Raw genomic sequence first — 26,242 nt, forward strand, 5'->3', positions numbered from 1 at the left:
AACTTAATGCATATGAACTACCTTTGAAGGAGCAGGGAAGGCGTCAGGGGCGTCCGAGTCCCATTCTGAGCTGAGGTCGTCGCTGGAAGCTTCGCCGTAGTCAGGAGGACAGGGAACTTCGAGCAGAGATTTCTGGTACTGTTCGTACCCTGGGGAGAGCAGTTGGGGATGGTGGGGAGGCGACCAACTGGAGGAGGATCCACGGCGAAGCCGCGGGTTACTGCTGGCAAACCGCTGTCTACGTGACGACGACATCCGTTCACCAGGAGTCACACCGTTAGGGCATAACGTGTTCGGGCGAGGGTGGAGGTTGTCGTTCTCAGGCATTGCGTCATGCAACAGTCCGCTTTTGTTGTTCAGCCACGAACTATTTCGCCCGAACTGCACAAACTACCGATATCACCAATGTTCCAACCAGTCACGATGCTGCAGAGAATAATTACTTCACTTCGTTAACGCAATGTTGTTCACACACAGATTACACAGGGAGTTTCATTTGTAAGCGCGGACTCAGCCGGAATAGTCGGACGTTCTTCCCGGAAAGTCGGGGCGATCCATAACGCAAGTCCCTTGACGGCTACTCTGTGTGGACAACGCACTGTGGATGTCTAATATTTTCGGAAACTTCAGGGTACAAATAACTGCCTTTCATCTCTAGTGTTCCACTCATCATTTATCAGAAATCAATCGACAGTAAAACCATTCTAGCCGTTATGGTGAAACTTTAATTCTGCGCTCTGTGTACTCTACTCAAAGAAACATCAAAATTCACGTCGGCATAATTTACTGCATATACAGAGACCTTTAAACCAATCCACTACAAAACTTAACTTTTCCCAGTTACCTAAAATGTTCGTTTAATGCTGCAAGTTTGATTCTAATAAAAGTAAAACAGTCCCGCTACACGCCATGTAAGTCGCTTGGGGGGAGAGATTGTAAAGCTCCGACTCATCCGTGACCTCGGCACTAGATGGGGGTGAATGGTCAGTATCACGCCCCGGCCGGCTTTACCCCCAGGAAAGGGCCCCTGTACCCATTGGATAGGAGGCTGGGTGGACCCCAGAGCCGGTCTTGACGCAGAGGCTAGAGGAAAAATCCTCTGCCCTCGTCGGGGATCGAACCCCAGTCGTCCAGCCTGTAGCTAGTCACTAAACTGACAGAGCTACCCGGCTCGATGTTTATAGTTCTTATTAACAATCGAACTCTGGTTATAAAATTTGAACTTTTCGTCCGCTCATGTTCAAAATGTCTCTATTTCCTAGATACCGATTTTCTTTAGAACTTACGTCATGTCTTCCGCTTAGTAATATAATACAGTAACTCTACACTTTCCACGCGCGTCTGAGGCATTCAAATCACTGAACCCCACTGAGTCGTATGCCTTCAATCAAACAACACGACAGCCCAAAACGCGTATTTTATTTAAATTCACACATTTTTTTTTCAAACATAAACAAATGTGTTCTAACATTTCCCTCCATATCGTAAATTTGCAAAGATGACTATTTACATGGTTGTAACGCCGTGCAGTCTAGAAAAAGTTAACCAACCAACTATAATTTCCAATATCTTTGTAACGTTGTCATATTATTTCATTGACGCAAAGAACAGTCGTATTTTCGAAAAGTTTAAATAAAAGAACACAATTTTTAGATTCATTAATCAAAACCGAAGTTCTTAAATAGCTCAACATTTCTAGTTATTCGAAATGATTGAAGCTACACAAAAATTAGCGACATCAAATAACCTGTTGGCATTATTTAACACGGACAGAAGTGCTGCCAGATACTCGTGTCTTCGCGTCAAGGTCTCCAACAGCTCGTAGTGCAGAATGACGCATTTAACGTCCCTGTCCTTCAGACTACGTCCTACACAGTCCCTCGATCTGGTTATATATAAGTAGTCTGTTACAACTGAAAGAATAAGTCTGCGTCCACAGAAGATCCCATTCAGATTATCGACTCAGCAGAGACTACAGCAGTTCTTAGAATGTGACTGGAAAGCTGTTACAATAAATACACCCAGATACAAGAAGGCTTCTAGGTCCCACATCGCATCAGCCAACACCTCGGTTCCTAAAGAAAGAGGGAATGAAGAAATGAACTGGACTGATCTGGCTCAGGCGACCTCTTCTGAACACGGTACCGTAGTGAAAGATTGGTTTCATAAAACACGAGAATTCTCTTGACGTATTTAATTCTTCATGTACAATACCCGTTAATGTTGTTAGATTTTAACCAAAATTTGAATGATTAGACACATTTTCGAAATATCAAATCAAAAATATCATAAAACCCCTTTCAACCTTTCTAGAATTGTTACAAAAACACATAGAAACACTACGAAGAAACCAAAGATATAATAGAAGCATCAAGGTGACAGTGTCAAATTGTAAAAATCTCAGCTCGCTACCGGGGGGGGGGTGTTTGCTGATCGTCAGAATGACCTGTAAGCTTTTCTCTTACAAGAACAAAAGATACTGTCACGATCGAGGGAGACTGGTATAGTTAAAAAAGAAAACCTGCACAGAGGCATTCAAAGCGAACAGTCGACATGTCCAAGAAATCCCCCCCCCCGCGCCACCGCTGCCGACAATACTCACTTCTATCGACAGCAGTTTCTGAAATCACAGAGGCATAACGAGACGGCGCAACTTCAACAGTCAGACCACACGGAGAATCCAAGAATGAATTTCCGACAAATATGGCGCACCTTTGGTCTCGAACTGAATGACAAACGACCACAGCAACAAAGCACTTCTTGAGCGGTAAAGTTTTGCTCTCAAACAGAAGGTCACAAATCCTCTTGTTTCATGAGAGAAAGGATTCTAGACATCGCTCGACTCCAGCGCGTCGCTGCATAACAGCAAATACGTGTGCATTGGAACGAGAGGCCAGATGTAGCTCTGCATGGGCAATGGATCTGTGGTACGGACAAGCTCGAAGGAAATTAAAAGATGACATTAAAAACGAGATTAGATTTTCACGATTATCGGCTCATGCTTTATGACACCGTGTATACTCACAAGCAGTTGTCGACATTTCGATGAATCTTCTACTTAAATATGAGGGGTATGCTGAAGTTTCATACTACCATTTTAGGGTATCCTTAATGTTTGAATGTTCTCTGTCAAGGAAAAGTAGGTCTGCTCGTTCTCTGGATAGTGACACCAACCCCAAGAAAGAAATAGCATGTTTCAAGTTCCCATGGCGTTGCTGCTTAATTTCAGCCCTGAAGATGAAGACAGTCTATTTCTCCGAAACGCTGATATCTGCCAACGGCGCCAAAACCCAGAAGAACAGAATCTACAACACAAGAATGTGTTTTATTTGAGATTCGAAGACCTCAGTAATTCAATTACAATGTTAAGATAAATAACCACAGATTTTACGCGTCTCAAGATAACACATTGCAAAGGAAGTAATGAATGGCAAGAAATACGCCGACAAAGAAATGTTAGCTACTTGTAAAAATGGACACGTCTTAAGAGCGGTAATTAGTATAATGTTCGTGCCTATCAGGATGACTACTGATTCTGCAGTCGGCTACAAAGAAGGAATATTTCCATGTCTCCTTCCGCTTCTGTTGTTCTTGCTACTGCGAGGATTTTCTTTGACGTTTCGAAAGCACGAACAATTACAGAAATTACAATGTGCAAAGGATCTCTCGATTTTACAGGAGGTCTATGCTAAATGCCACCCGCTCTGCTGATTAGTACACAACACTGCTCTGACTTAAGAATTATTAAAAAATTATGTACAACATTTCTCGTGTCTTTCTTCAGAGAGTTTTCCAGATGCCAAGAAGTTCAAAGTTAACAAATGTCCTCCGTAGTTCCAAGGAACAAAGGCACTGTTTCAACGCGTTCTTTGCAGAATGTCCGTCAACATTAAAGCATGATGGGAAGAGGGCCGTCTATTCCGAAACGTCGTCTCCGAAAGGAATTGTCAGATTCTGATAACATTTTGTGTATTGAGGGGTCTACAGTAAAAACCGTTGAGAAACTGAGAAAGTACAGAAAAGACTGCATGTTTAAGACATCTTAATTATTACAATTTTTATTCTACATGTTTATCAAAGCATATTTTTAATCTTGGTACACACTATTACCGCTCTACAATAATTACGTGTACACTAAATTCCTAAAACTGGCACTGAATAGGTATCAATGTACAAATCTTCCACAATTTTCTTTAATTAATACGGAGAAAATTTACATTCTGTCTCGTCTTGCGACAGTGCAATAGCGAGATTAAGATACAGACACGCACCAGATGTCAATGATATACCCACTCGGCACAAACTGCAAGAACTAGATATAATTTCCTGAAATAGTAACGCTTAAATGTCGAGTTAAACTCTGTGAATTTTAGACAGTATAACTGTGTGTCTGCTATAGAAAAGAATTCAGCGAACCGTGATGACGTGTACTAGAACCACATTTACTTTTAGAGGCCAATTTCTTTATTTTCCTTTCGCACTTGAAAGAATTTCAACCGAAAACGTCTACTCTTAGAAATTATAAAGACAAGAAAAAGGAATCTCTTTTACTGCTCGCATTTCTCACAAATGTAAATGTTATTATAACTAATTAAATTTTCCACAGAAAGTTATTAAGGTTATCACTCAACTATTAACTTCTTGTCATAACATTAAATAGTCAGAATTTACGAAATGCTTATACGGGAAGATAGAGCAAACATCACATATCAGCAAACAGATGGAATGTATTTACACTGCATACTGAATTCTTTCTTAAGAAGATAACAGACGCTCGGCTACTGAAGAAATTCCTCTCCGGAACATCCGTTACTCAGCCACCGGGCCCTATCCTCTTATCCAGACGAATTCAGTCCACACCTTCCGCCCAAACTTTTACAAACCCTTTTTTTTTTAAAAAAAAATGTCGATTATTACCAGTATCCTCTCATTTACACTTATATCTTTCAAATGGCCTCTTCCCTTCATGTCTTCCTATGAAATTTTTGTATTCATTTCTTATTTCTCCCATACGTGCAAATTCCTTCACATTACATATCGTATATTTGTTTCTGCGTACGTTTTACCGACATTTCCTATTTTTATTATTATTTCAGCATTTCCGTATATAAATAGGTAATATTTACATTTTAAACAATTTACAAAAAGCACGATTTTTTCAATTTCAGCGATTTGAAAAATTTTCCGTACGAATGTATACAACAAAGCGTATTACTGCCCAACATTTGAATACAGCGCGTGTTATCAACACTTTCATTTTAAACATTTACGTAATCTACCGCTATAATGCAACGCACTTCCTGCAAAATTTGAACACACGTGCACTACAAATATATTTATTTTAAATAACACATTTTCCCGCACCAAGTCTTGACAGCGACACAAGCAACAGTTTCTATGGCAACGTATCCTAGCAACATCCTACTCAGTGTCCAACAGTCACACAACTGAAGGCTCTGAAGACTTCACATTTCCGTCGTACTATGCTATGTGCGATGGGCGTAACTAGTCCTGACGTCATCAACACACACTACGTAATCAATGACGTTAACAGAACGATTAGAATACAAGGCTGTCTGCAGAAACTCTTCAGCAGACGGTCTTGTGCTGAATATTTAGCCCCTCGTTTATACAGCTTTTATTTGTGTTAAACTCTTAGGAAATATAAGCAGTCTGATTTTCAACTACGGAATGGAACATCCGAAATTCTAGGAAAAACTGAAACAAACAGAAAAGTGTTTAGAAGAGAAGAGTGATGATTCTCAGGCCGGCGAATATGACGATGGTCCTCTAGGCTGTGGCGTCGTGTTGACTTCTACAGGGGTTCCAACCTTTCGGAGGGACATGAAACATCCATTTTCAGGGTCGAAGCGATGGTACCCACCTACAAGTCCAAACGGCGTCACAACCCAGAAGACCGCATCGACATATTTTTTCTCAATAGATTGGACGGAAGGCTGGGTGGGTCCCGAAGTCGGTCTCGACGCAGAGGCTAGAAGAATATGCCCTGTCCCTGTAGGGGAACGAACCCCGATCGTCCAGCCCGTAGTCAGTCACTACACTGACCCGGATCAAGTAAATTATAATTAATGTATAAAGCGAAGTTTCGCGGCGACTAAAGTTGTTGAAACCCTCTTGGGGTACAAGCCACGTCAGGTGGATGAATTGTGAATGAACCTCTAAAATACGAAACAAGTACCTTTCTTCGTGTGACCAAACTGCTTAAGATTTGTTTACATCAGTTTTAACAAATGAAAATATGTTGGACTGTGAAAGTTGAAATGAAAGTCGCAAGGACGTACAAAATATGTCCGTTACTTATCTGTGCTATCAGTGTGGACGGGCTTTTGACTAGATAATTAATGAACCCATCAGTACCATTACGTATGGAATGCGTCACGGGGTAATAGTTGCCTCGGGGAAGACCACGAGAACACGCCACCCGTCTGATGTAACAGGCGCCTCCTGATCTGCAGAGTCACCCAACAGCTGACTGTTGTTATCTGCACTGATATAAATCAATGTCCACAAGTTCTTTAACGACAATCCTACCAACTGGAAACATTCAGTAACAATCCGAACTTAGGAAGAAAAGATACTTTGGACTCTGTGACTAGTCCCTCTAGATCGCTATCTGGGGCTAAGGTGGGCGAATTTGTACCCCGGGTTTCCGGTTCCGGGACCTGTTACCAACGAACAAAATGAAAGGAAAACTGAAAAAGGGAAGAACGAAACAAAGAAACATCGAAATAGAATGACGAAATAGGTCAAGAATCATGGTACAAAGGAGAATATACATAAAGCGATAAAATTATAAGAAAAAACAAAGATAAGAACGTAATAAATCCAAAAAAAACTACGAAAATAAAACTTAAGAGAGAAGAGATAAAAACAAGGAAATGACGCACACAGAAACGACACGAAATTAATAAATAAAATAAATAAAAGTAAGGAGGAATTGAAAGAAATAGAAACACAAATCAGTTTTCAATTCACACTCCATCGCTTTCTGAAAGCACGCTGGTGCACGGTAAATTTCAAAGTATTATTCTCACACAGCTGTAGTCATTTAATTTGTTCTAACAATAAGCTGAATTAATTAAGTAGTGGGTGGCATAAAGACGTCATAAGGGCTCATTACATAAGGAAAGGCGGACCGGTCAGCCGCCAGCTACACTCGTCCGTGACCCCGACATTCTGCGTATGAGGTCTAAAACACGATCGAAACCATCTTCCTTACGCGTTGTAAAACGCACGAGTTTATGAGATGGACATCCGGTCGAATCTTGTGAAACGCCAGAAATTCGCTACACAAATGACTAGGTCTCTCGAAAGAGACTCGACAGGAATGCAAAGTGGGTACCCCCGGTCGTAGTTTACCCAGTTCACCTGTCGACTCGACTGGAAGCATCCTCAATCTACATTTATACTTTCTCGCGGTTCTACCATAAGACTTTAACGTGCCTGCACATAGGAGTGTCGAGATGAATATTTGAATCTACGAGACCAGTAGAATTCCACAGCGAGGAGAATTATAATTCATAATATTCTCCAGATATTATAGTGATCAGATCAAGGATGATATGAGCGGGAAATGTTGAACGAATGATAATTATGACAGCTTAGTCTGTGGAGTGACTAGCTACGGGTTGCACGACTGGGGTTCGATCCCCGACGGGGCAGAGGATTTTTCCTCTAGTCTCTGCTTCCAGACCGACTCTGGGGCCCACTCATCCTCCTATCCAATGGGTACCGGGGTCCTTTCCAAGGGGTAAAACGCGGCCGGGGAGTGACGCTAACCACACACCCTCCATCTACTGCCGAGGTCAATAATAAGTAGGAGTTATACCACTCTCCCCCAAGCGCCTACATCGGTGTAACGGGATGTCTTTATTTATGATAAATATGACAAAGGCGGACAAAGCGTTGGTCGGAAAACGTAAAGGAATGAATTACTTCGACCCAGGATAAATGGGAAGGTATTAATACTATTAAAACGTATCTTAATCATTATGTAAGGATGTGGGCTGGATTAATTTAGTTAAGAACAGTGACCAGTGGCGGGCTCTTGTGTATAGAGTAATCATAAAGACAGAAAATTTCTAGATTACCTGAGCTGATTATTAGTTTCTCAAGGAAGGACTTCGTTTCGCAGAGACAAGAACTAGGGCACGTGTACAAAAAGTAGTAGCGAGTCAAATTTCAAGTGGCGAATCAAGGAAATAAGCGCGTTCACAGAAGGACTTAACACTTTCGTTTCAAGTGAATAAGTATCTCCATGTATCCTGCGTTCCAACGTGTGTGCACGGTTTACATTGGCCGCTTTGCTTGACTCGCCGCTCCACCACAACGCACGTACAGACGACTCTCGTTAAACACAGAGACTGCATTCCTACGAAACGCCGCGTATATTAAAAACGCGGAAAACGAGAAACATATACTAATAACCATTTAAAAGTTAAACTGGTTGCTAGAATTCTTTGATGCTAAGATTATGTTCTACATCACATTCCCTGTTAAGCTTGAAGAAGAAGAATGGACCGCGGATACGATTCTGACGCTCCTCATTATAATGAAATAAACCCGCGGACAGCGACATCTCAGCTGTAAGGAAATATGACGACGCATTAACAACATTCATACCCCATAAACAGTCAGTAATGTTTGACGTGTAGGGTTGCTTCTTGGACAAAGTAAGGGATAAAAACAAATGAGCTTCTCTTTAAAAAAACATCATTGACGTGACAAAGCCGCGAGATAAAAGAATAACTGGAACACTGTGTTTTTTACGAAGTAGATAATATGATATGGTGTTTCTGCGGTAAAGACCGAATATAATGTTACTTGCTTCATAATTCGTCTTGAAGTTGGTCCGTGACACGCCAAAGAAAACGCCCAAAACCCTGCCTCATCTATAAACTATCTACTTTGGATCGTGTGCAAAAATTATGTTCTGATATGCAACAGGACAAGTTAAACAGGATTTCCAGGCCTGCAGGCTTTGTGGATTTTTTACTATAACATTGAGGACACAGAATGAGGCGGAAGGACAGGACTACGTTATTAATCCCTTAAAGCAATCTGGTAACTATATGTACCAACTACTCTAACATACAATAAGTCTGCATTCTGTATACACAGTGTGTTCATGGGTTTTTTTTGTGATTCTCAGAATAAACAGCGACTATTTCCCTAACAGAATTAGCTAATTGATTGTTTTAATGTATTTTCTTTGAGGTGAGATCTGAATTTATAAACATCATTTTTACAAGATTCAGATCCAAAGCTACAACTTTCCATGTAGACCATCAAGTGGCAAGACTTTGATCCTTGACCTGTATAAACACTTAAGACCACTTCGATTACACAAACCCCCATTCCAAATTTATCTCCAGTACTTTCCTAAAAGCTTTCGAAATAAATATGTTAAAACAAAAGTACATATTTATGCTCCTTAATGGAACTGACGAAATCTTAGTTTCATGATTCACTCCAATGTAAGATCAATTTGCATTCAAGCTACAGAGGTTCGATTTCATCGCAAGCTGACGCGTCTTTAAACCAATTTATACTACTTCAACGTAGGCTGAGTACCCCAATTCAACCCTTTAAAACAGAGTGGTAACTATATGTACCAGATGCTTTAAAATCAGTAACTCTGCGTTTTGTATTTATGGGTTTCGAGTAATTTTCAATGTAGCGATTATTTCCTTAAACATAATTATCAGGATGACTTGTACTTCAGAAACGTTTCGTTCTCTTTAAGATACAGACTCAACTTTTACATATTACTTAAACGAGCTTCGACTTCAAAGGGTTAATTGGTTAAAGTAATTGATACACAAGAAGACGGATTGCGCAGATGGCGTCTGCCTGACTTACGAAGTAACTTGATAACTTTATGCACCAATTCTCTTAAACTGATTGGCTCACGAGGGCACAGCCGCCATAGTTAGTGTCGGTCACTTTCATTAAGGCTTCTTTAAGTTCATAACTTCGTTGTGAATCGTAACATCCTTCCTAGAAATTTGAAGCATACAAGATCAAGTACATGAGACGAGAATTTCTCGTGATGTTACAGATAAATGATACTGCATTCTTCAGAAATAAATGCTTCCAAATGTACGCTGACCAACTGCACAGAGAAAAAAGTCTTTCTTGCGAAGCTGTTCAAGGAACCCTCGACTAGTCCACACACTGGTAAATGCGTAAAAGTTGCTAAGTGTAGAGGTCGATCGGGTGCCTTTATGAACAAGATAAATAGGACTCATCGCCCTGATAATAGATAGTAAGAACCTATGAAACGTCGGTTAATATAAACCAGAGATGGGGGCGCAACATCCCATAAGAAAGTGTTCTTCATCCTGTAATTGGTAACTGTGAAAAGTCCAAATTTCCAGCATATTGGCGCTGTTGAACCTTGCGGTTTCATTAACAGTGACTTACGTTACAGAACCATATAAACTAGATCAGCGTGGTCTAACTGGCGGCCCGCGAAAGTATTGGTTAATTTATTACAAGTTAGTATAAACCCATTTTTTCGAAGTTGATATTCCGTCACTGACAAACGAACATTCTGTTCAGTGCTCTCACTAAAGCCATTGACTTTAAACGCGTAAGATGTACGTTCTACTGGTACAAATCGTTATTACATCAGATACAAGCTGTTACAGTAGCGGACTTCAAATAATTTGTGTATGTTTTCCAGGTAAGAATTGTAAGCGATACAAGTTTAAAATAATATACAACTCTATAGTATTTGTAGCTTAAGTGCGTCATGTTTGTGTTGAAATCAAATATATATGTATTATCGCAGTCTATACACAAACGTATTTAAAATGTTGTTGTTAAAATTTATATAACACTATAACATCTGTAGTATAAAATATTACAATAAGTTATATTATGTTATATTATGGCGCTTTTATCGTAGTATGATGTTACATTTATTATGGCGCTTATTATTATTATAAATGTAACATCATACTACGATAAAAGCGCCATAATATAACATAATATAACTTATTGTAATATTTTATACTACAGATGTTATAGTGTTATATAAATTTTAACAACAACATTTTAAATACGTTTGTGTATTGACTGCGATAATAAATATATATTTAACTCTATAGTAGTTTGTGCACATTTAAATAAAATTTATATTTCGGCATATGCAATGGTAATTTGTCATTTGTGAATAAATATTATTAAAGACAACGAAAATGCAAGGGTTTCTTGGCCCTTGAGTCCAACAGGAAAACTATTCCGGCTCGAGCGAGGAAAAAAATTTGGACCACCCTGAACTAGATCATACCACTTTTAACATTTCTTGGAAGCGTATTTAAAGGAACAAGCGCTGTCTGACTGCCAGCCTCAATATGGAGATCAAGCGAAATACCTGAACGCGCCGCAATTACAGGGCACTAACTTTCCACAATATGCAGGACTTGACGTTTCCACGGTTTCCTTATTTGGGAGCGCGCGTGTTCGTTACCAGATGTTTTCTAAACTTAAGCACGACACAAGAAAACGAAGAAACTGACTCCCAAACTGGGTACACCGACACAATAAATCCATAGTTAAGTAAGGAGTCTTAAGGCCTTAATGCTTAATGCGATGTTTCGATAATTTTCCTTTGTTCGCTTTTATACTTAAAAACGTTACATTTATTGCTAAAAGGTTTCTGCCCCGCACCTAACTTAACATAAACAATGTCACAAAGAGGACAGAAGCTAGTTCTTTCTACAGGGTGGTTCAAAAGTCTCTGTGACACAAGCCATATCAGCCACAGACGACATGTGAGTGCACAGGTAATTTTGGATAGCTCCCCACTTTGGAAACTTTCCTAAATATAAAACACGTCACCAAGGAAAAGTTCACTTGTTCGTTTATTTGTTCAATTTTTTACTTCTCTCTGACAACATCAGGTTTAATAAAGTCTTTATTAATGAAAGCCACCGTGAAAGCTTCACATCATATAACTTCAGGTTTGTCTGACTCAGCCCGACAAATAAGCTTGAAAAGTTAATTTGGGGCAGAATCTAATAATGTGTAGCGATGCAAATGGCCATTCTTTTAAAATATGTCTAAGAAACCCGTAATATTTACATCGCACTCCAAACACTGCCTGTGTAACTGGTAACGTTCCCTTATCTTCGCAAGATAAGTCACACGTCACTTCTGGTTCCGTATCTTGGGACTTTGCATATTTCTCAACACCTTAAAAATGTCACAGATCAAGAATTAGGTAACTACGCAAAAACCAATCACACTAGAGTGTGCTAATCTAGGATAATTACATTCAATTTCGCCTTCATTGACTTCTGAAAACGCTTTCTTCATGAATTAAACTTCTCTACAGAGGATTTTTATAACAGCGGTAGAAACGGAACTCAAAATCAATTTATATGTGTAGCCTATAACACGTTTTAACATTGGCAAACATTCTCATAAAATAATTTTATATATCACGCAGGAAATATATCAATACAGAACCCTGTTTCACATTAGAGAAGTTAATTTTCTAATCTCGACCTATACACCAGTAGTCATGACAGGTCTTGTTATCTTTGGACGAAGACCTACCTCGAGAACAGAAAACTGCAGCTTATTTCAGCATTTTTCATAACCATCTTATCATTCAACACCTCATAACCTGAGCAACTGAATCAACGTAAGTGTACGGGTTTTTATACGCGCAGTCTGTAAACTTTCCGATCGCACCTCGTATAAAACAGAAGTCCGAATCTCAAGACAGCAAAAACATGGTCACCGGACTGTAAAGTCGTTTTAAACTGACTCTGCTCTGGTAATTTTCATGCACTCACGAACAACAGAGTTATTCAAAAATACTGAGATACAGCGAAGCAATTAGCTTGACTAAACGAACTGCTACTCTGAAAACTTAGAACACGGCGTCTACTTCGTACCGAATCACTGTCGACTTGAACGCCAGACACTTCGTGCACTGAAGACTCACATCACCACTGAACTACACATCAGTGTTGCGGTGTTCGCAGACCCTCCCCCGAGAAGGGGCTCACAACCAACACGTGCTGTGTCGACGCACATCTGCCCGGTCAAACCGGCACAACTGATTAGTGGGTTGCGTCCCATCAGGCGGAATTGTCCTTATCATACTGCCTAATCAAATATTTATTTTAATGTGAAGGAGGCACCATCAATATCATTACCAAAACAAACCTCTCCATGTGTCGCTTAGGTGCACGTACACTGTCAATAGACATTATCATCATCATTATCAACGTCGTTGCCTGAGTTTTCCATGCCTTCATATACACATTGGTAAATCTGTCAAGAATACAGTACAGCTAATGTTCTATAATAATAATACTTGGTTTTATTTGTAGTGTTCTGTCTGAGGACAGGTCCATATGAACAGGATCCTTCCATCCTTTTCTCGGACTGGGACCTGTTCATATACGTTCTTGGCAGATGATCCAGAAGTGGTTTGCCATTGCCTTCTTCTGTGTGTGAATGGAGTAATTGTTGGGATGCCACGGAGAAACCGGGGAAGCCCCCGGAGGAAAACTCCGTGTTGCCTAGACCACGGCCTTGCCCAACACAAGTTATAAATTCGGGCACCGCCGGGAATCGAACCCGAGACCCCAGGATTACAAGGCCAGCGTTCTAACCGCTATCGTACACAAATGGTTGATGTGTGTCGTCGAGTCGAAAGTGTGTTAATTCCTGACAGACCGGACCACATCGACAGATGCAAGGCAGATCTGGTTCTGTTTCTCCTTCAATTCGTCTTATTCATTCTCGTTTCCTCTAGAGGTTCTTCATACTAATGCGTATAAGACGCAAAACATCCTCGCGCTGTCCCTGAACCCAAGTCATTCATGTGATCTCTTTGTATCAAGTTTGACTAAAATGTATTCACGCATGCTACATGCACCGTCCGTCCACCTGATTCTCCTCCACCCCACACTTCTACACACAGCTGATCCGCGCAACACTCGCTGAGTGACGAGTTGGTGAGCGTAGACTCTGCGCATCTAAATGCCAGTGGTCTCCATAAAATAGCAACACTGTAGACTCGCATGGTAAATGTTATGAGATTAGTCAGTGTAAGAAAATGCGAGGTTTCCTGTGACGCGATAATAGGTGGAGAAGTGGGGGGGGGGGCGGTTGACGGTGGTGGGGGGACAAAAACAAGAATGACTGCTTTATAGGAGTACTTTTTTTTATTCACAGATAGTGATCCGCCACGTCCGTGAATGAAGGAACTAAGGGGCGTGATTTTTGGAAACTCGGTGTTTGATTATATAATATCTCCTCAGGACAAGATCAGCTCAAAGAACAGGTGTTGGTGTTCATAAGCGCCTCGCCCTGAAGTCAAAGCGACGTGGAGGTCACGCTGAACGCATTCTTGACCTGGGCACTGGTTGGATGTGAGTGGCCGTATCTTTCCGGAGGAAGACACCACAGATGGCATTTGGACAGGGCGTTGTAGTGGGCACCAACGTCTTTTTGGATGTGATGGCACCGGCAGGATTCGGGCCCCTGTCATCATTTTAATAAGCAATTGCAGGTGAGTAACAGGACAGCGCCATTTTAACGACGCTGTCGGGGGAGTCAGGTCAGCTTTTAATGACAACTCAATTAACGAATGAATTCGGAAAGGGATAAGGACGGAAACGAAAGTGGCCTTCTTTTAAGTACTATTCCTGCGTGTGACTGAGGAAAATCACGAAACCCTCTGTCAGGATAGCGGTCTCCAAGCCGGATAAGAGAATGCATATTGGTGATCAGAGCAGAAGTAAGGTGCAGCCAGTTTGTTCCACCCTTGCCAGCAAGGATGCGAACAGGTCAACTCTGTCACGCTGCTAACATCCATTGACGATGACCATTCGTTCAAGAGTCCTCGAAATGATAGTGGCTCAGTTGGTCCAATAAATTTTTTGTCTTTTGTGGAACCCAGAATTTCATTGTCGTCTTCACAACAGCCAGCCACTGGATCCTATTCCACACCCTCATAAAGTCTGTTTTTATGACATTTTCTCCTTCTACGTATAGTTGTACCAAATGATCTAATCCTTTCAGGTTTTTCGACTAAAATTTTATGTGCAATTATCTATCCCACCCATCACCCATTTAATATCTGTTGATTTGGTCACCGTAATAATATTCGATGAATTACTACCACTGGTTACACAAGAACGTATCAGCCCAACAGCAAAAAGTGTCAATTTAAATACGCAACAGTAATTAACATTTTAATACTAATGATACACGCACTTGGACTGAGTAGCATTCATTCATACACAACACTTGTCATTATTCACTGTCTCAATTCTACAGATGCTGCCATTAACACGTGCCAAATATGTGGCGTATGAAACATGTTGTAAATGACTGCAGTGTGGTCTTTTGAGTTGTTTCGAGACGTAATCTTCTGACTGCATACCAACGTTTCGGAAGGAAAAAAATTCGTCTTTCGGCGTTTAATTGGAAGAAAATTGTAAGAAGGCGTTTGATATAAATTATGCGTATTTCACGTATGTAGACTATATTCTGTATCTGCATTTAACTGTGTTAAAACTAGGTATTCTTATTAAAATATATTAAAATTGTCCGTCAATCACAATAAAGTAATATAAGATAATTAGATGGTTAAAATATTATCCTTTGTTCCGTATCGAGTACTCGATTTACATATGGAACATTCTCGACATCGAGTACTCGATACGGAACAAGGATAATATTTTAACCATCTACTTATCTTATATTACTTTATTGTGATTGACGGACAATTTTAATATATTTTAATACTATTTAAATAAAATCACAATATGACGCACCTACAATATCTTAGGTATTCTTGTCAACTTTCCCCGCAAAAGAATAATAATATCCGACATATGACGTGTTAACATATAGATTTCAGTCGTCATAAATATCTGATGTAATTTTGTGTAGTGCTGGGCATGAAAACAGCAATTTTCAACTAAACTGCAATACTATATAGATCAGATATACTCATGTTGACGTAAAAATACTTTGTTCTTTAAAATACAAAAAAAAATAAAAATACATTTCCTTTAAGAACAATTTTCGTCAAGTTCTTGTCCTGTTCAGTGAAATCAAACCCTTCCTTCATTATACAAGATTTAAAGCTCTCGTGGAGACTAAATGCAATGAAATACAAGTTTATTGCCTTCCTTCATTGTTCGTCATTCGTCATTCGTCATTCTAACAGTTAATTTCAGTAATACGGATTATTTTCATTCACTCCCTACTGCAACAGTTCGGCAAAGCGTTTTCACAAAGATCCGTCCGAAAAATTAAGTACCACCACAGGACGTACTGAAATTCCAGTTCACTTCTGTACGTTCGTTTAACTCAGATAATAAAACGTACATAAATCTGAGATTTGAGTTTCTCACGGCGGTGAAGACCATCTACCCTGAAACTGCAGAAGATACATTCCTCCGGAACTTTGGAAATCACCTACAAGAATTTGACATCCACCAACAACAAAGTTGTTTTAAGTTCCGTAAACACAGCTGTGTATTGTATTTTACATATTGATTTGAGTTATTACATTATATTATGTAATAATCAATTACAATATACAAAAATGTAATACCTACCCGTGTTGACGATGCTTTAAACTACTTTGCTGTTCATCACATACACAGCAGAATGCAACCATTTAAGGCAACGACTGAATGAGAAGTCCACAGTAAAAATCCTATCATTTGTTCGTCGCATTGAAGCTCAACCACAGCCCTCAAAAATTATTTCTGTCTAATGGCTTTTAATAAAAAAAGTGTCATATAAATTCTCGTTCCCATATTCTCGTACATTTACCTTCGTCTATTAGTTTAAAAATACACAGCGTTTCGGAAGCTAATTCTTCTTCCGTCATCAGGTGTAAGTATACAACCTAATCAGTTTATAAGTGCAAACAATACCAATTCAGCAGCTAAATCCTTACATATTTCAATAAACCACGCAACCGGGGGAAACCACGTCTCGTCACCGTCTGACAAGAATGGCCAAGTCTGCTATCTAGAGCACACATTGCGTTATTTACCTTGATTCCAGCTGACGATGATGTAACAGTACAAAACTGGCTCAGAAATAAAGTCCCGGGCACGTCTGTTCACGTGTTTCGGAATCTACGTATCAGCTCTGTTCCTTGCGCGTGCTAGTCGCGTATGAACAGACCCTCTCTAGTCACGTGACTTCAAGCACCCTTCACACACCTGTTGACCGAAACTTCCATAGCTGTTAGATTAAACTCGTTAAATGGCGCACATAACCTCAAACTCCGCGGCAGAACGACTATACAGAGATTCAGACGAAATTTGCCAAAATTCGTTAACATCTTAATTATTCGAGTGATTCTGAAGAACTTGTAAATGTCATGGAATTATAGTAATATGAAAGGAAGATTCTTAATAAGTAGTGAGCTGATAGGTTAGAGGTTTCGTTCTTTTTAATTTCTTATGGCTTGTCTTTTAACGATGCCAAATGCATTAATGAAACGGCATCATAAACAACAACAATAATAATAATAATACAACTGACCTTCAGCTTTCGACAATCAAAAGCACCGCTTCATGCACTGTGTTGAGCTGGAATTAAATTTTCAACCATCCACCAGATACCGCTCACTTGTATGACAAGCAGTACAGAAATAGTTATTGTTTCTTCCGATAGATGGTGGTGTAATAGTCGGCAATACTTAATCTCAACATGCCCGCCATCTATGGGAAAGAACGTGATACCTCACGAAAATTATACCAGAAGAATCAAACGTGCAATCTGTAATTTACACTCAATAGACACCTTAGAGAATGCCATTCAAAAATACGTTCGGTTTTCCCAATTCGTGAGATGCCAGTTTAAGAAGGAGTGTCAGGAAGACAATAAACCCATGTTCAAGTCGCGGAAGGGCATCTCTCCGTTAGCATCAGCATGACTTATGTATCCAGAATCTTTGCTATATGCGTTCGTACTTTTGTAACTGACATCCAGCATTCCAATAAAATTTTAAAAGCGCATTTATTTCAGATATCTGCGGTTTTCGCGGCGTTGAGGATAACACTCTGGGTTTAGGCGCCGCGTAGACATGCTCTCTCAGAAATGGTGGCGTCCACCACCGAGTCTGTATGGCGCCAAAACCCAGAAGAACATCATCTTCATATCAACTTGCTCTCTCAACATAACACAAGAACACGCACTGCGATTGTTTCAGGACGGACTCTGATAAGAGTACTTAAATCTAAGACAGAAACAGAGAACCAGTAAAATGCAGAAAATGACACATGAGAAACTTCATAATTTGTTAATTTTACCAAGAGAAGGACAATTGGGCGTAGGCCACACGCAATGACAGGCAATAAAAATATACGCAGAATTGTAGTTTATTGTACTCCCTGAAATGATTTTCCTCTGGTCAATACACACACGAATTTTTAATTCTTCTACTCTCAGTCATTTCAATCTGAAAGAACAGTCAGTTAAAAACTGAAAAGTTAATTCTAAGTGTTCTGTGACAAAGTCTGTTTTAAAACTTGTACAAATTAATTTCTGATAATAAGCAAGATTGTTTAGTGAAAGAAAAATGTATATGAAGATTTCTGTCTTCTGGGTTATTGCGCTGTGTAGTCTGGTCGATGTTAACCAACGTTTCAGAGGTCATACTGCCTCCGTCATCAGGGCGATTCATCGACCAGACTACACAGCGCAACAACCCAGAAGACAGAAATCTTCATACTCATCGCCCTGATGACGGAGGCAGTATGACCTCTGAAACGTTGGTAAACATCGACCAGACTACACGGCGCAACAACCCAGACGACAGAAATCTTCATCGCCCTGATGACGGAGGCAGTATGACCTCTGAAACGTTGGTTAACGTCGACCAGACTACACAGCGCAACAACCCAGAAGACGGAAATCTTCATACTTATCGCCCTGATGACGGAGGCAGTATGACCTCTGAAACGTTGGTTAACATCGACCAGACTACACAGCGCAATAACCCAGAAGACAGAAATCTTCATAATCACCGCTGTGAGAACCTCAAGTCTTACAAAAATGTATATATTTCTATGTGACTTTAAATATGTCACTATTATTTAAACCTAGCGGAAGACCCGTAACAAAATTTAAATTCAAATTCTTCAAATCTAAATTATTAAGTGAATACGCATGTAGAAATGGAGGTAAAGCTCCACACATTCTTAACTCCGGCAGTACATGGCCATGAGCGTACCGCCCAAGTTTCAAGCTTATAAAAATGAGAGGGAGCTTTTATGTATTTTAAATGTAGGCCTTCTCTGAATGTCTTCGGCGATGGTATTCTGTTACTTATTTCTTTGTTTTGGACTTTATCCATCGCCTGTTACTCAATATCTTAAACCCATAATAATTACCGCGTTGCGAAGGATACATCTTCCTTCGTCTTCCGTTAAAAAAAGGAGGAAACGTCGATTTTGTCAGAACCGACAGACCTGCGGTTCTGTGTCCAAACCAAAGACAGCTGCACTGAAGGTTAATACTGAGAGTCGTCCTACCTTTTTCCTGCCGCGCGCCTCCTCCTCGGGACTGGTGACGTAGAGGTCCGCTATCCCCAAGAGACAGTCGTCACATCGACACACGTCACTGGATGTAGACGACAGAGAGCTAGCCGAGTCTGTGGAGTCCGTCCGGAGCAACAGGGCCGGTGGCAGAGTCGACGGCGGCGAAGTCGACGTCAGGCACGCTCCGGCCTTTTCCATCTTCGCCACCAGAAGCGTCTCCATAAGCGTCCGAGGCCTTACGGGCGTCTGGCTTTGCACGCTGCCAGAAGACGTCGGTGGAGGCGGTGGTGTCGGACTTCTTACGTCAGAAGTCATGTTGGGAGATTCAGTGAACGAAACTTTACAATCCTCCGCGCACTCTTGAACTCACACGCGATTATCTATATTTTTAGTGACTACAACACAAATATATGTTTACTATTTTGAGAGATTAGATAATAGTGTTAATGTAAGGTGTCTGTTCGATCAGGCAAAAGTGATATTGACCCAAAACATGCAGCCAGATCACACAGAATCTTAAGACGTTCATCACAAAGATGTCACAATTTAATAAAACAACACCAAATATTTTAATATCAAATTTTGACGCAATTCCTTTAAACGGGAAAGACGATAACCAAATGCGGTTTGATGAATGTTTTTATTTCAGATGTTTCTTTGATACCAAAAATTAATTCATTGCACAGTGATGTATGTTCCTCTGATGCGTTTCATGACGACTTTGATGTGTACTAAACTTGTGTCCCTCTTTCTTGCAAACGTTACGCTTGTGTTTGAATAAAAATATAACAGTCCTTATAAAAACCTAAAACAATTATAAAGAAGCGATGGACAATTCTGTGTTTAGAATAGCAAATAACTTACAAAACAATTTTTCTAAATTCTGGCACAAATTTCACAGTTCCCAAGTAATTAAAATTTAATTTAAGGCTTCGCGTAAAACTATCGTCTTAAGTACGAAGATAATTTGTCATCTGTTTACCCACCAACCATGCGTAAAATCGTCAAGTCTTTTTATGCCAAATTGTGCGTGTAAGTCTCGTCTGCTGTGACGTGCGAAATTCCGAAATTCCGGATACACGAACAAATTAGTGAGGACTGACACATGCTTATAGCTCTGCAAACTTTCTTGCGATAAAGAATAATTAGAATATTAACTTACAGAAACATTTTCATCATCTGCCACTGATAGAAATCTTTAACATTTCGAATCGTGTTCATTAAACTTGTAACAGATCACACTACTGCAATAAGCTGGGATTACACCAGAAGTATTCACGTACTGCGTAAATGTATGCATATGAAATCATTCCCAATTCAAACGTCCTTTGCATTGTCCGTACGAGGTAAGAAAGGAAGGAAAATATACTTGGATGAAATGACGTAATGGTGTGTGTTACTTGTGCCTTTCTTGTTGCATACAGACATTAAACACTCAACCTACACTCTTTTGTAAACTCTAGCCTACGAGGCGTTTCTGTAAAGAATGACGTCATTATTTTCCCTTTTTCACAAAAGCCACAGTAAAGCGTTGAAACTGTAAAAGAACGTTCCTTGGTGTTCTGTAGGTTTCATTACAGCTTTTAATTCTTTAGTCCATGTCCACTAATGCTGAAATAACTTTTGTCACAAATGCTGCAAAGTAAATTAACACAGATCCATGATGAGTTTGTACAACTAGGTTCTGTTCACACCACAACATTTAGATCTTAGAGATCCTTTCTCTGGTCAATCCGGGATCGAGGCGACGACACTAATTAACACACTTTGTTGCCACATCTCAGTAAGGATTAAAAGCACAATTCCAGAAGAGTCACTTGGCAGATAAGTAAATGTTACGTCACCGTAACTTTTCCTTCTTCATTATGTAGGTCTACACATTCACTGACAGTCCACAACGTGCAGAGGACAGCAAGTATATCAATGGGGCATCTTATTCCACAACGAGATTCCATACGCTAAGTACATGACCAAAAAGTATTGTTTCAATTGTTACAAGTAGAAAACAATGTAAGTTTCATATTAAATTAAAAGAAAAATTCAAGCATAACAAAAAAGTTTATAATTAAACAATATAACTTTATATCCCAATGTCTGGTGATGTTATATTAAAACTTTCTTTATAATTAAATAAATATTTAATTTATCTGTTGTCGTTTTTAAGTACTCTTTAAAAATAATTAAAACATTTCTAAGTTTCGAAGGATGAATCTTCCCTCGTCTTGAGGTAGAAAATGGATGGAGACATCTGGACCACAGATCGAAAACAGGTGGGCATACCAGATCCAAAATTTGTCTCCACCTTTCGAGTTGAAGACGTAGGAAGATCCATCTTTTGAAACGTAGTAAATATAATAAATATATATTGTTTAAATCTTGTCCGTCTAATCACAATAAATTCTTATTAAATATTAAAATATTACAATAATTAACATTTAAAATATTTAAAATATTAAATGATGTTCTTTATCGAAATATTCGATTTACATTAGACCATCATTTTTCACGACATGTTTCAGTTCCTAAAAGAACTATCTTCAGGTGTATATAATTATATAAAAATTCAAATCTATAATAATTTAAATACAATTTCTTAAATACAATTTCTATATATTATTTTAGCGTACATTTTTATCAGATGTTTATCAGATATACAGAACAACATCGAATATGTTATTAAAATGGAATAAAATCTGGAAAAGAACATCGTTTAATATCTGATAAACATCTGATAAAAATGTACGCTAAAATAATATATAGAAATTGTATTTAAGAAATTGTATTTAAATTATTATAGATTTGAATTTTTATATAATTATATACACCTAAAGATAGTTCTTTTAGGAACTGAAACATGTCGTGAAAAATGATGGTCCAATGTAAATCGAATATTTCGATAAAGAACATCATTTAATATTTTAAATATTTTAAATGTTAATTATTGTAATATTTTAATATTTAATAAGAATTTATTGTGATTAGACGGACAAGATTTAAACAATATAAACGTAGTAAATTTTAAAGATTTTTTTAATACTTAAAAGACAGTAGATAGATAAGAGTTGAAAACAAAGAACGTCGTAATATGTTACTAACTCCACACACGTGGAATTGTATGAGTAAGCTAAGATACCACGTACTCGACCAAGAAGTCCAAATAATCTTCTGGGAAAAGACAAGATACAAAGATAAGATACCTTGCGTGATAAAAAAAAGTCACTATTTGCGTTAATCAATTTTAAGATATCCACGTAACAAAACATACTGCACAGTTGTGAAGTTCATAATTCCCCTGACCGTTTATTGCCTTCATACTCCAATTCACTTAAATTAGCTATAAAAATGATTTCGTTCTAGTCCAAGCAATTACAGTTTCACTTACGATTTTGGAAGAAAAAAAGTTTTCGCGCAGATGAGAGTGTAACATTCAGACGGATCTCAGGAAAACAGGTCTTGAGGATAAACATTGGATAGAACTGGCTCCAGTTCGAGTGCGGGGGTATCTTATGACGTTATTGGCGTTGAAGCAATGCGTTTTGCTACCACCGTATCGAAACATATGCACGAAAACAGAAGTCAACCTTAACTCTTACAAAAACGTAGCGCATGTCCTGTACCAGCGTGTATAAATCTACAAAATGTGTCAGATATTTTGACACAGGACAAGTGTTACAATTCACACCCCAACCTTCCCGCCAGGCTTCCCAACCAAACATTTATACGCATTTCTCACGTCAACCATGCGTGCTACAAGCCGCGTCGATAGTATTTCAGTATTCATAGATCAATATGGTGTATTGTCTGTTTATTTAGCAACGCACTGTATGAATGGATGCTTAATTCCAAATGCTGTGAAATGAAATGGGTTGGTGTTTGTTTAAATATTCGCCTATTATCACAATATTTGCCTAGAGGGGGTGAGAAAACCTACTAAACTATTAGTCATGATAAGAGATTATTCATCGCCCTGATGATGGAGGCAGCGAAGTCATTTGAAACGTCGGTGAACTTCTACCAGACTGCACGACGCAACAACCCAGAAGCCAGCAATGTACAATGTGTCGTGGTTTAAAATTTCAGATCTCTTGAACATGTTAAAATACATTACGTAATCGCTGGTTAAGCATATTCTAAGACGTCATAAACTACCGCAAGAAATATGTAGTGACATCAATAAACAGAATAAAGTATATACATAAGCTTTCGGCGGTATAAACTATTATATGACGTGAGTGAATAGCATCCATAACAAGCCGGAAGGAGAAACCGAAAGTAAACTACGTCACATTGCAGGAATTCCTGCACTGAAATTAAGAAAAACGGAATTCAGTTTCTACAGGATTCAGAAGAAATTTCAAACCAGCGTCAGTTTTAATATAAATCAATAAAACGTTTAATACCAACATCAGCCGTGAATGTTCTCATTTTACTATTTTACGAGGCCCCTGTGCCTCTATACATCAGTATCACCTTGTGCTATTCAAGAGACACTGGTTCAAACCTCAGCTGAGAACCGGCTTAACTATTTTGTAATTGTCCTCAGTTCCTTCAAGCAAATGACCAGACAATGGCGTAACACGTGAGACATCTGTGCATTTCACGAGATGAGGATAGTGATATTCTGGGGTCTGGTGCCGTGTAGACTGGTCGTCAGACTTCAACCCTGAAGATGGAGACAATATGTTTCTCCGAAATTTAAGCAACTACCGACGAGTCTATATGGCTCCAAAACTCAGACCACCATTACCAAACACAGATCATCACAGTTTCCTCCCGCGTTCCACTACACAGCGTCAAGATTATATAATTATTATTCCATCTATTCACCGTTTTATAGGGTATTTACTTCTATGTACCCGAGCCCGAATTTATAACTTGTGTTGGGCAAGGCCGTGGTCTAGGCAACACGGAGTTTTCCTCCGGGGGCTTCCACGGTTTCTAAGTGGCATCCCAACAATTACTCCATTCACACACAGAAGAAGGCAATGGCAAACCACTTCTGGATCATCTGCCAAGAACGTATATGAACAGGTCCCAGTCCGAGAAAAGGATGGAAGGATCCTGTTCATATGGACCTGTCGTCAGACAGAACACTAAATACATAAAACCCGAGACAAACTTTTCCCCTGCAGCTATTTCCGAAATACATTTTGATTTTAATATGTGTCACATGTATTATTATTACAATTAATTGAATTGAATTATCAATAATAATACCACCAACGCTACTCCTTCCCTTTCACTGCGTCCGTAATGTAATCCTTGGCATGTACAAGAGCTGTGACGTTACATTAGACACGCTGAAAGCTGCCGCTATAATTTGGTCGACTTTTCACCCAGACGGCACACGACTGGGTAGGGGAACTGTCTGGCAGATTTCAGTTTTACTGCATTCCTTCACGTACACCGCATTGGCAAGGCGACCGACATAACAACAGACCGTCGGAGCTGTAGAACTATAGCGAACAAGTTAACTCCCAGAAAATCGTAAGTAAAAACTAGATAAGAGAGAAATTAGTCGAACATGACTCAAACATATCTTTTCACAGATCACGCTTAAATTCAAAATGGCTTTCACACAATACAAGCATACACTTCGTAATTAACTCTTCCGATGTTGTGAGATCACGGCCATGAAGTCGGTGTGCTTATTTCGGGCGTCGAAACTCTGACCAGCGCTGAAGATCCGAAACGCTGGTATCTGCCTACAAGTCCACACGGCGTCATAAACCATGAGAACATCGACATCTTCGAAATTCGCTCAAAGGGAATTATGCTTCCGATGTATTCTAAGAATGTCACCTATCGCCTCTTCGTAAGGGCGGATGATGAAGCCATCAATATAGAGAAGATTCTTTTACTTTTTAAATGGTGCCACTGAACGTACGAGAAGATGAGAGAAAAAACTAAGAAAACGACGTAGAAAGATGAATAAGATAAATGCAGACATTGGAAAGGAAAACGAAAAGAGGGGGAGGAATATAGAACTGATAACATTAATAGCAAGTGTAAGAGGGAACACATGTGGAAAAGATGAAGAAAACTCAATAGCAAAAACAGAGAAAGTCTTTTATGATGTCACTGACCAATGCGGAAACTTGTTCAGTTGTTACAAGCTAGTGACATCTATCGGCAGTATCTTGACAGAAGCATCACACAAAAATATTATCACGTTACTTTGAAGTAGATCTGGTAAAACCATACGGATACCTCTTCGCTCTTTTACGTATTACAAACGTAAGCAAACTGTCGTTAAAAACATAATATTGTAGTCCGTTAAACATTTCAAAACGTGTTATTATTATTATTATTTTAATTTTAAGTAACACATTGACTTTTGTGCTCACTTACTAAAAACACTAATATATTGTTCCGAATCGCACTGAACCTATCACATTGTATAAAGTTCGAAAATATTTTAAGCTTCGCCATGCCGGGGAAAGTTTCAAATAAAAGTTTCAAAACTTAATGAGATCTTCATTTTATGTCTTATACAGTGAGTATGTTTAGCGGCTGTGCCGCTAGGATTAGAAAACGCGGCAACCAAAGCAGTGATCGCGCATATCGGAAAGGCCGTTTCGGCAGCACAGCCACCAAATATCCTCACTGCAGCAATTATTTATAAGATGAATCTTTTTTAGAAACATTACAAACTCAGTGAGATGTCAGGTTCTCCC

At 39.2% G+C, this 26,242-nt stretch overlaps 1 protein-coding gene and 1 long non-coding RNA gene across 8 annotated transcripts in view; one reads left to right on the plus strand and one right to left on the minus strand.

Annotated features, from left to right (window-relative positions):
- Positions 1 to 26,242, minus strand: part of IP3K2 (Inositol 1,4,5-triphosphate kinase 2) — a 176,410-nt gene that overhangs the window by 38,347 nt on the left and 111,821 nt on the right. The window contains exon 1 of one of the 5 annotated variants that reach the window (XM_087344920.1): positions 19,560 to 21,441. The exons of the other annotated variants lie outside the window; for them this stretch is intronic. Within the exon in view, the coding sequence (XP_087201046.1) occupies positions 19,560 to 19,880 (321 nt within the window). The 5' untranslated portion in view covers positions 19,881 to 21,441. Of the gene's footprint in view, positions 1 to 19,559; positions 21,442 to 26,242 lie in introns of those variants that run through there. 5 annotated transcript variants of the gene reach the window in all.
- On the plus strand, positions 1,823 to 21,713 carry LOC110830568 (uncharacterized). 3 transcript variants are annotated; one of them, XR_015534134.1, is made up of 3 exons: positions 1,823 to 2,141; positions 14,310 to 14,560; positions 21,437 to 21,713. It is a non-coding gene; the product is annotated as an uncharacterized LOC110830568 (long non-coding RNA). The 3 variants fall into 3 exon arrangements; XR_015534135.1 differs by lacking the exon at positions 21,437 to 21,713 and adding an exon at positions 18,052 to 18,311; XR_002543278.2 differs by lacking the exon at positions 21,437 to 21,713 and adding an exon at positions 15,331 to 16,184.

This window comes from Zootermopsis nevadensis, unplaced genomic scaffold (genome assembly GCF_977971745.1).
Source record: "Zootermopsis nevadensis isolate Lab colony 2312 unplaced genomic scaffold, Znev_1.0 Znev_ptg000001l, whole genome shotgun sequence".
Taxonomy (NCBI): domain Eukaryota; kingdom Metazoa; phylum Arthropoda; class Insecta; order Blattodea; family Termopsidae; genus Zootermopsis; species Zootermopsis nevadensis.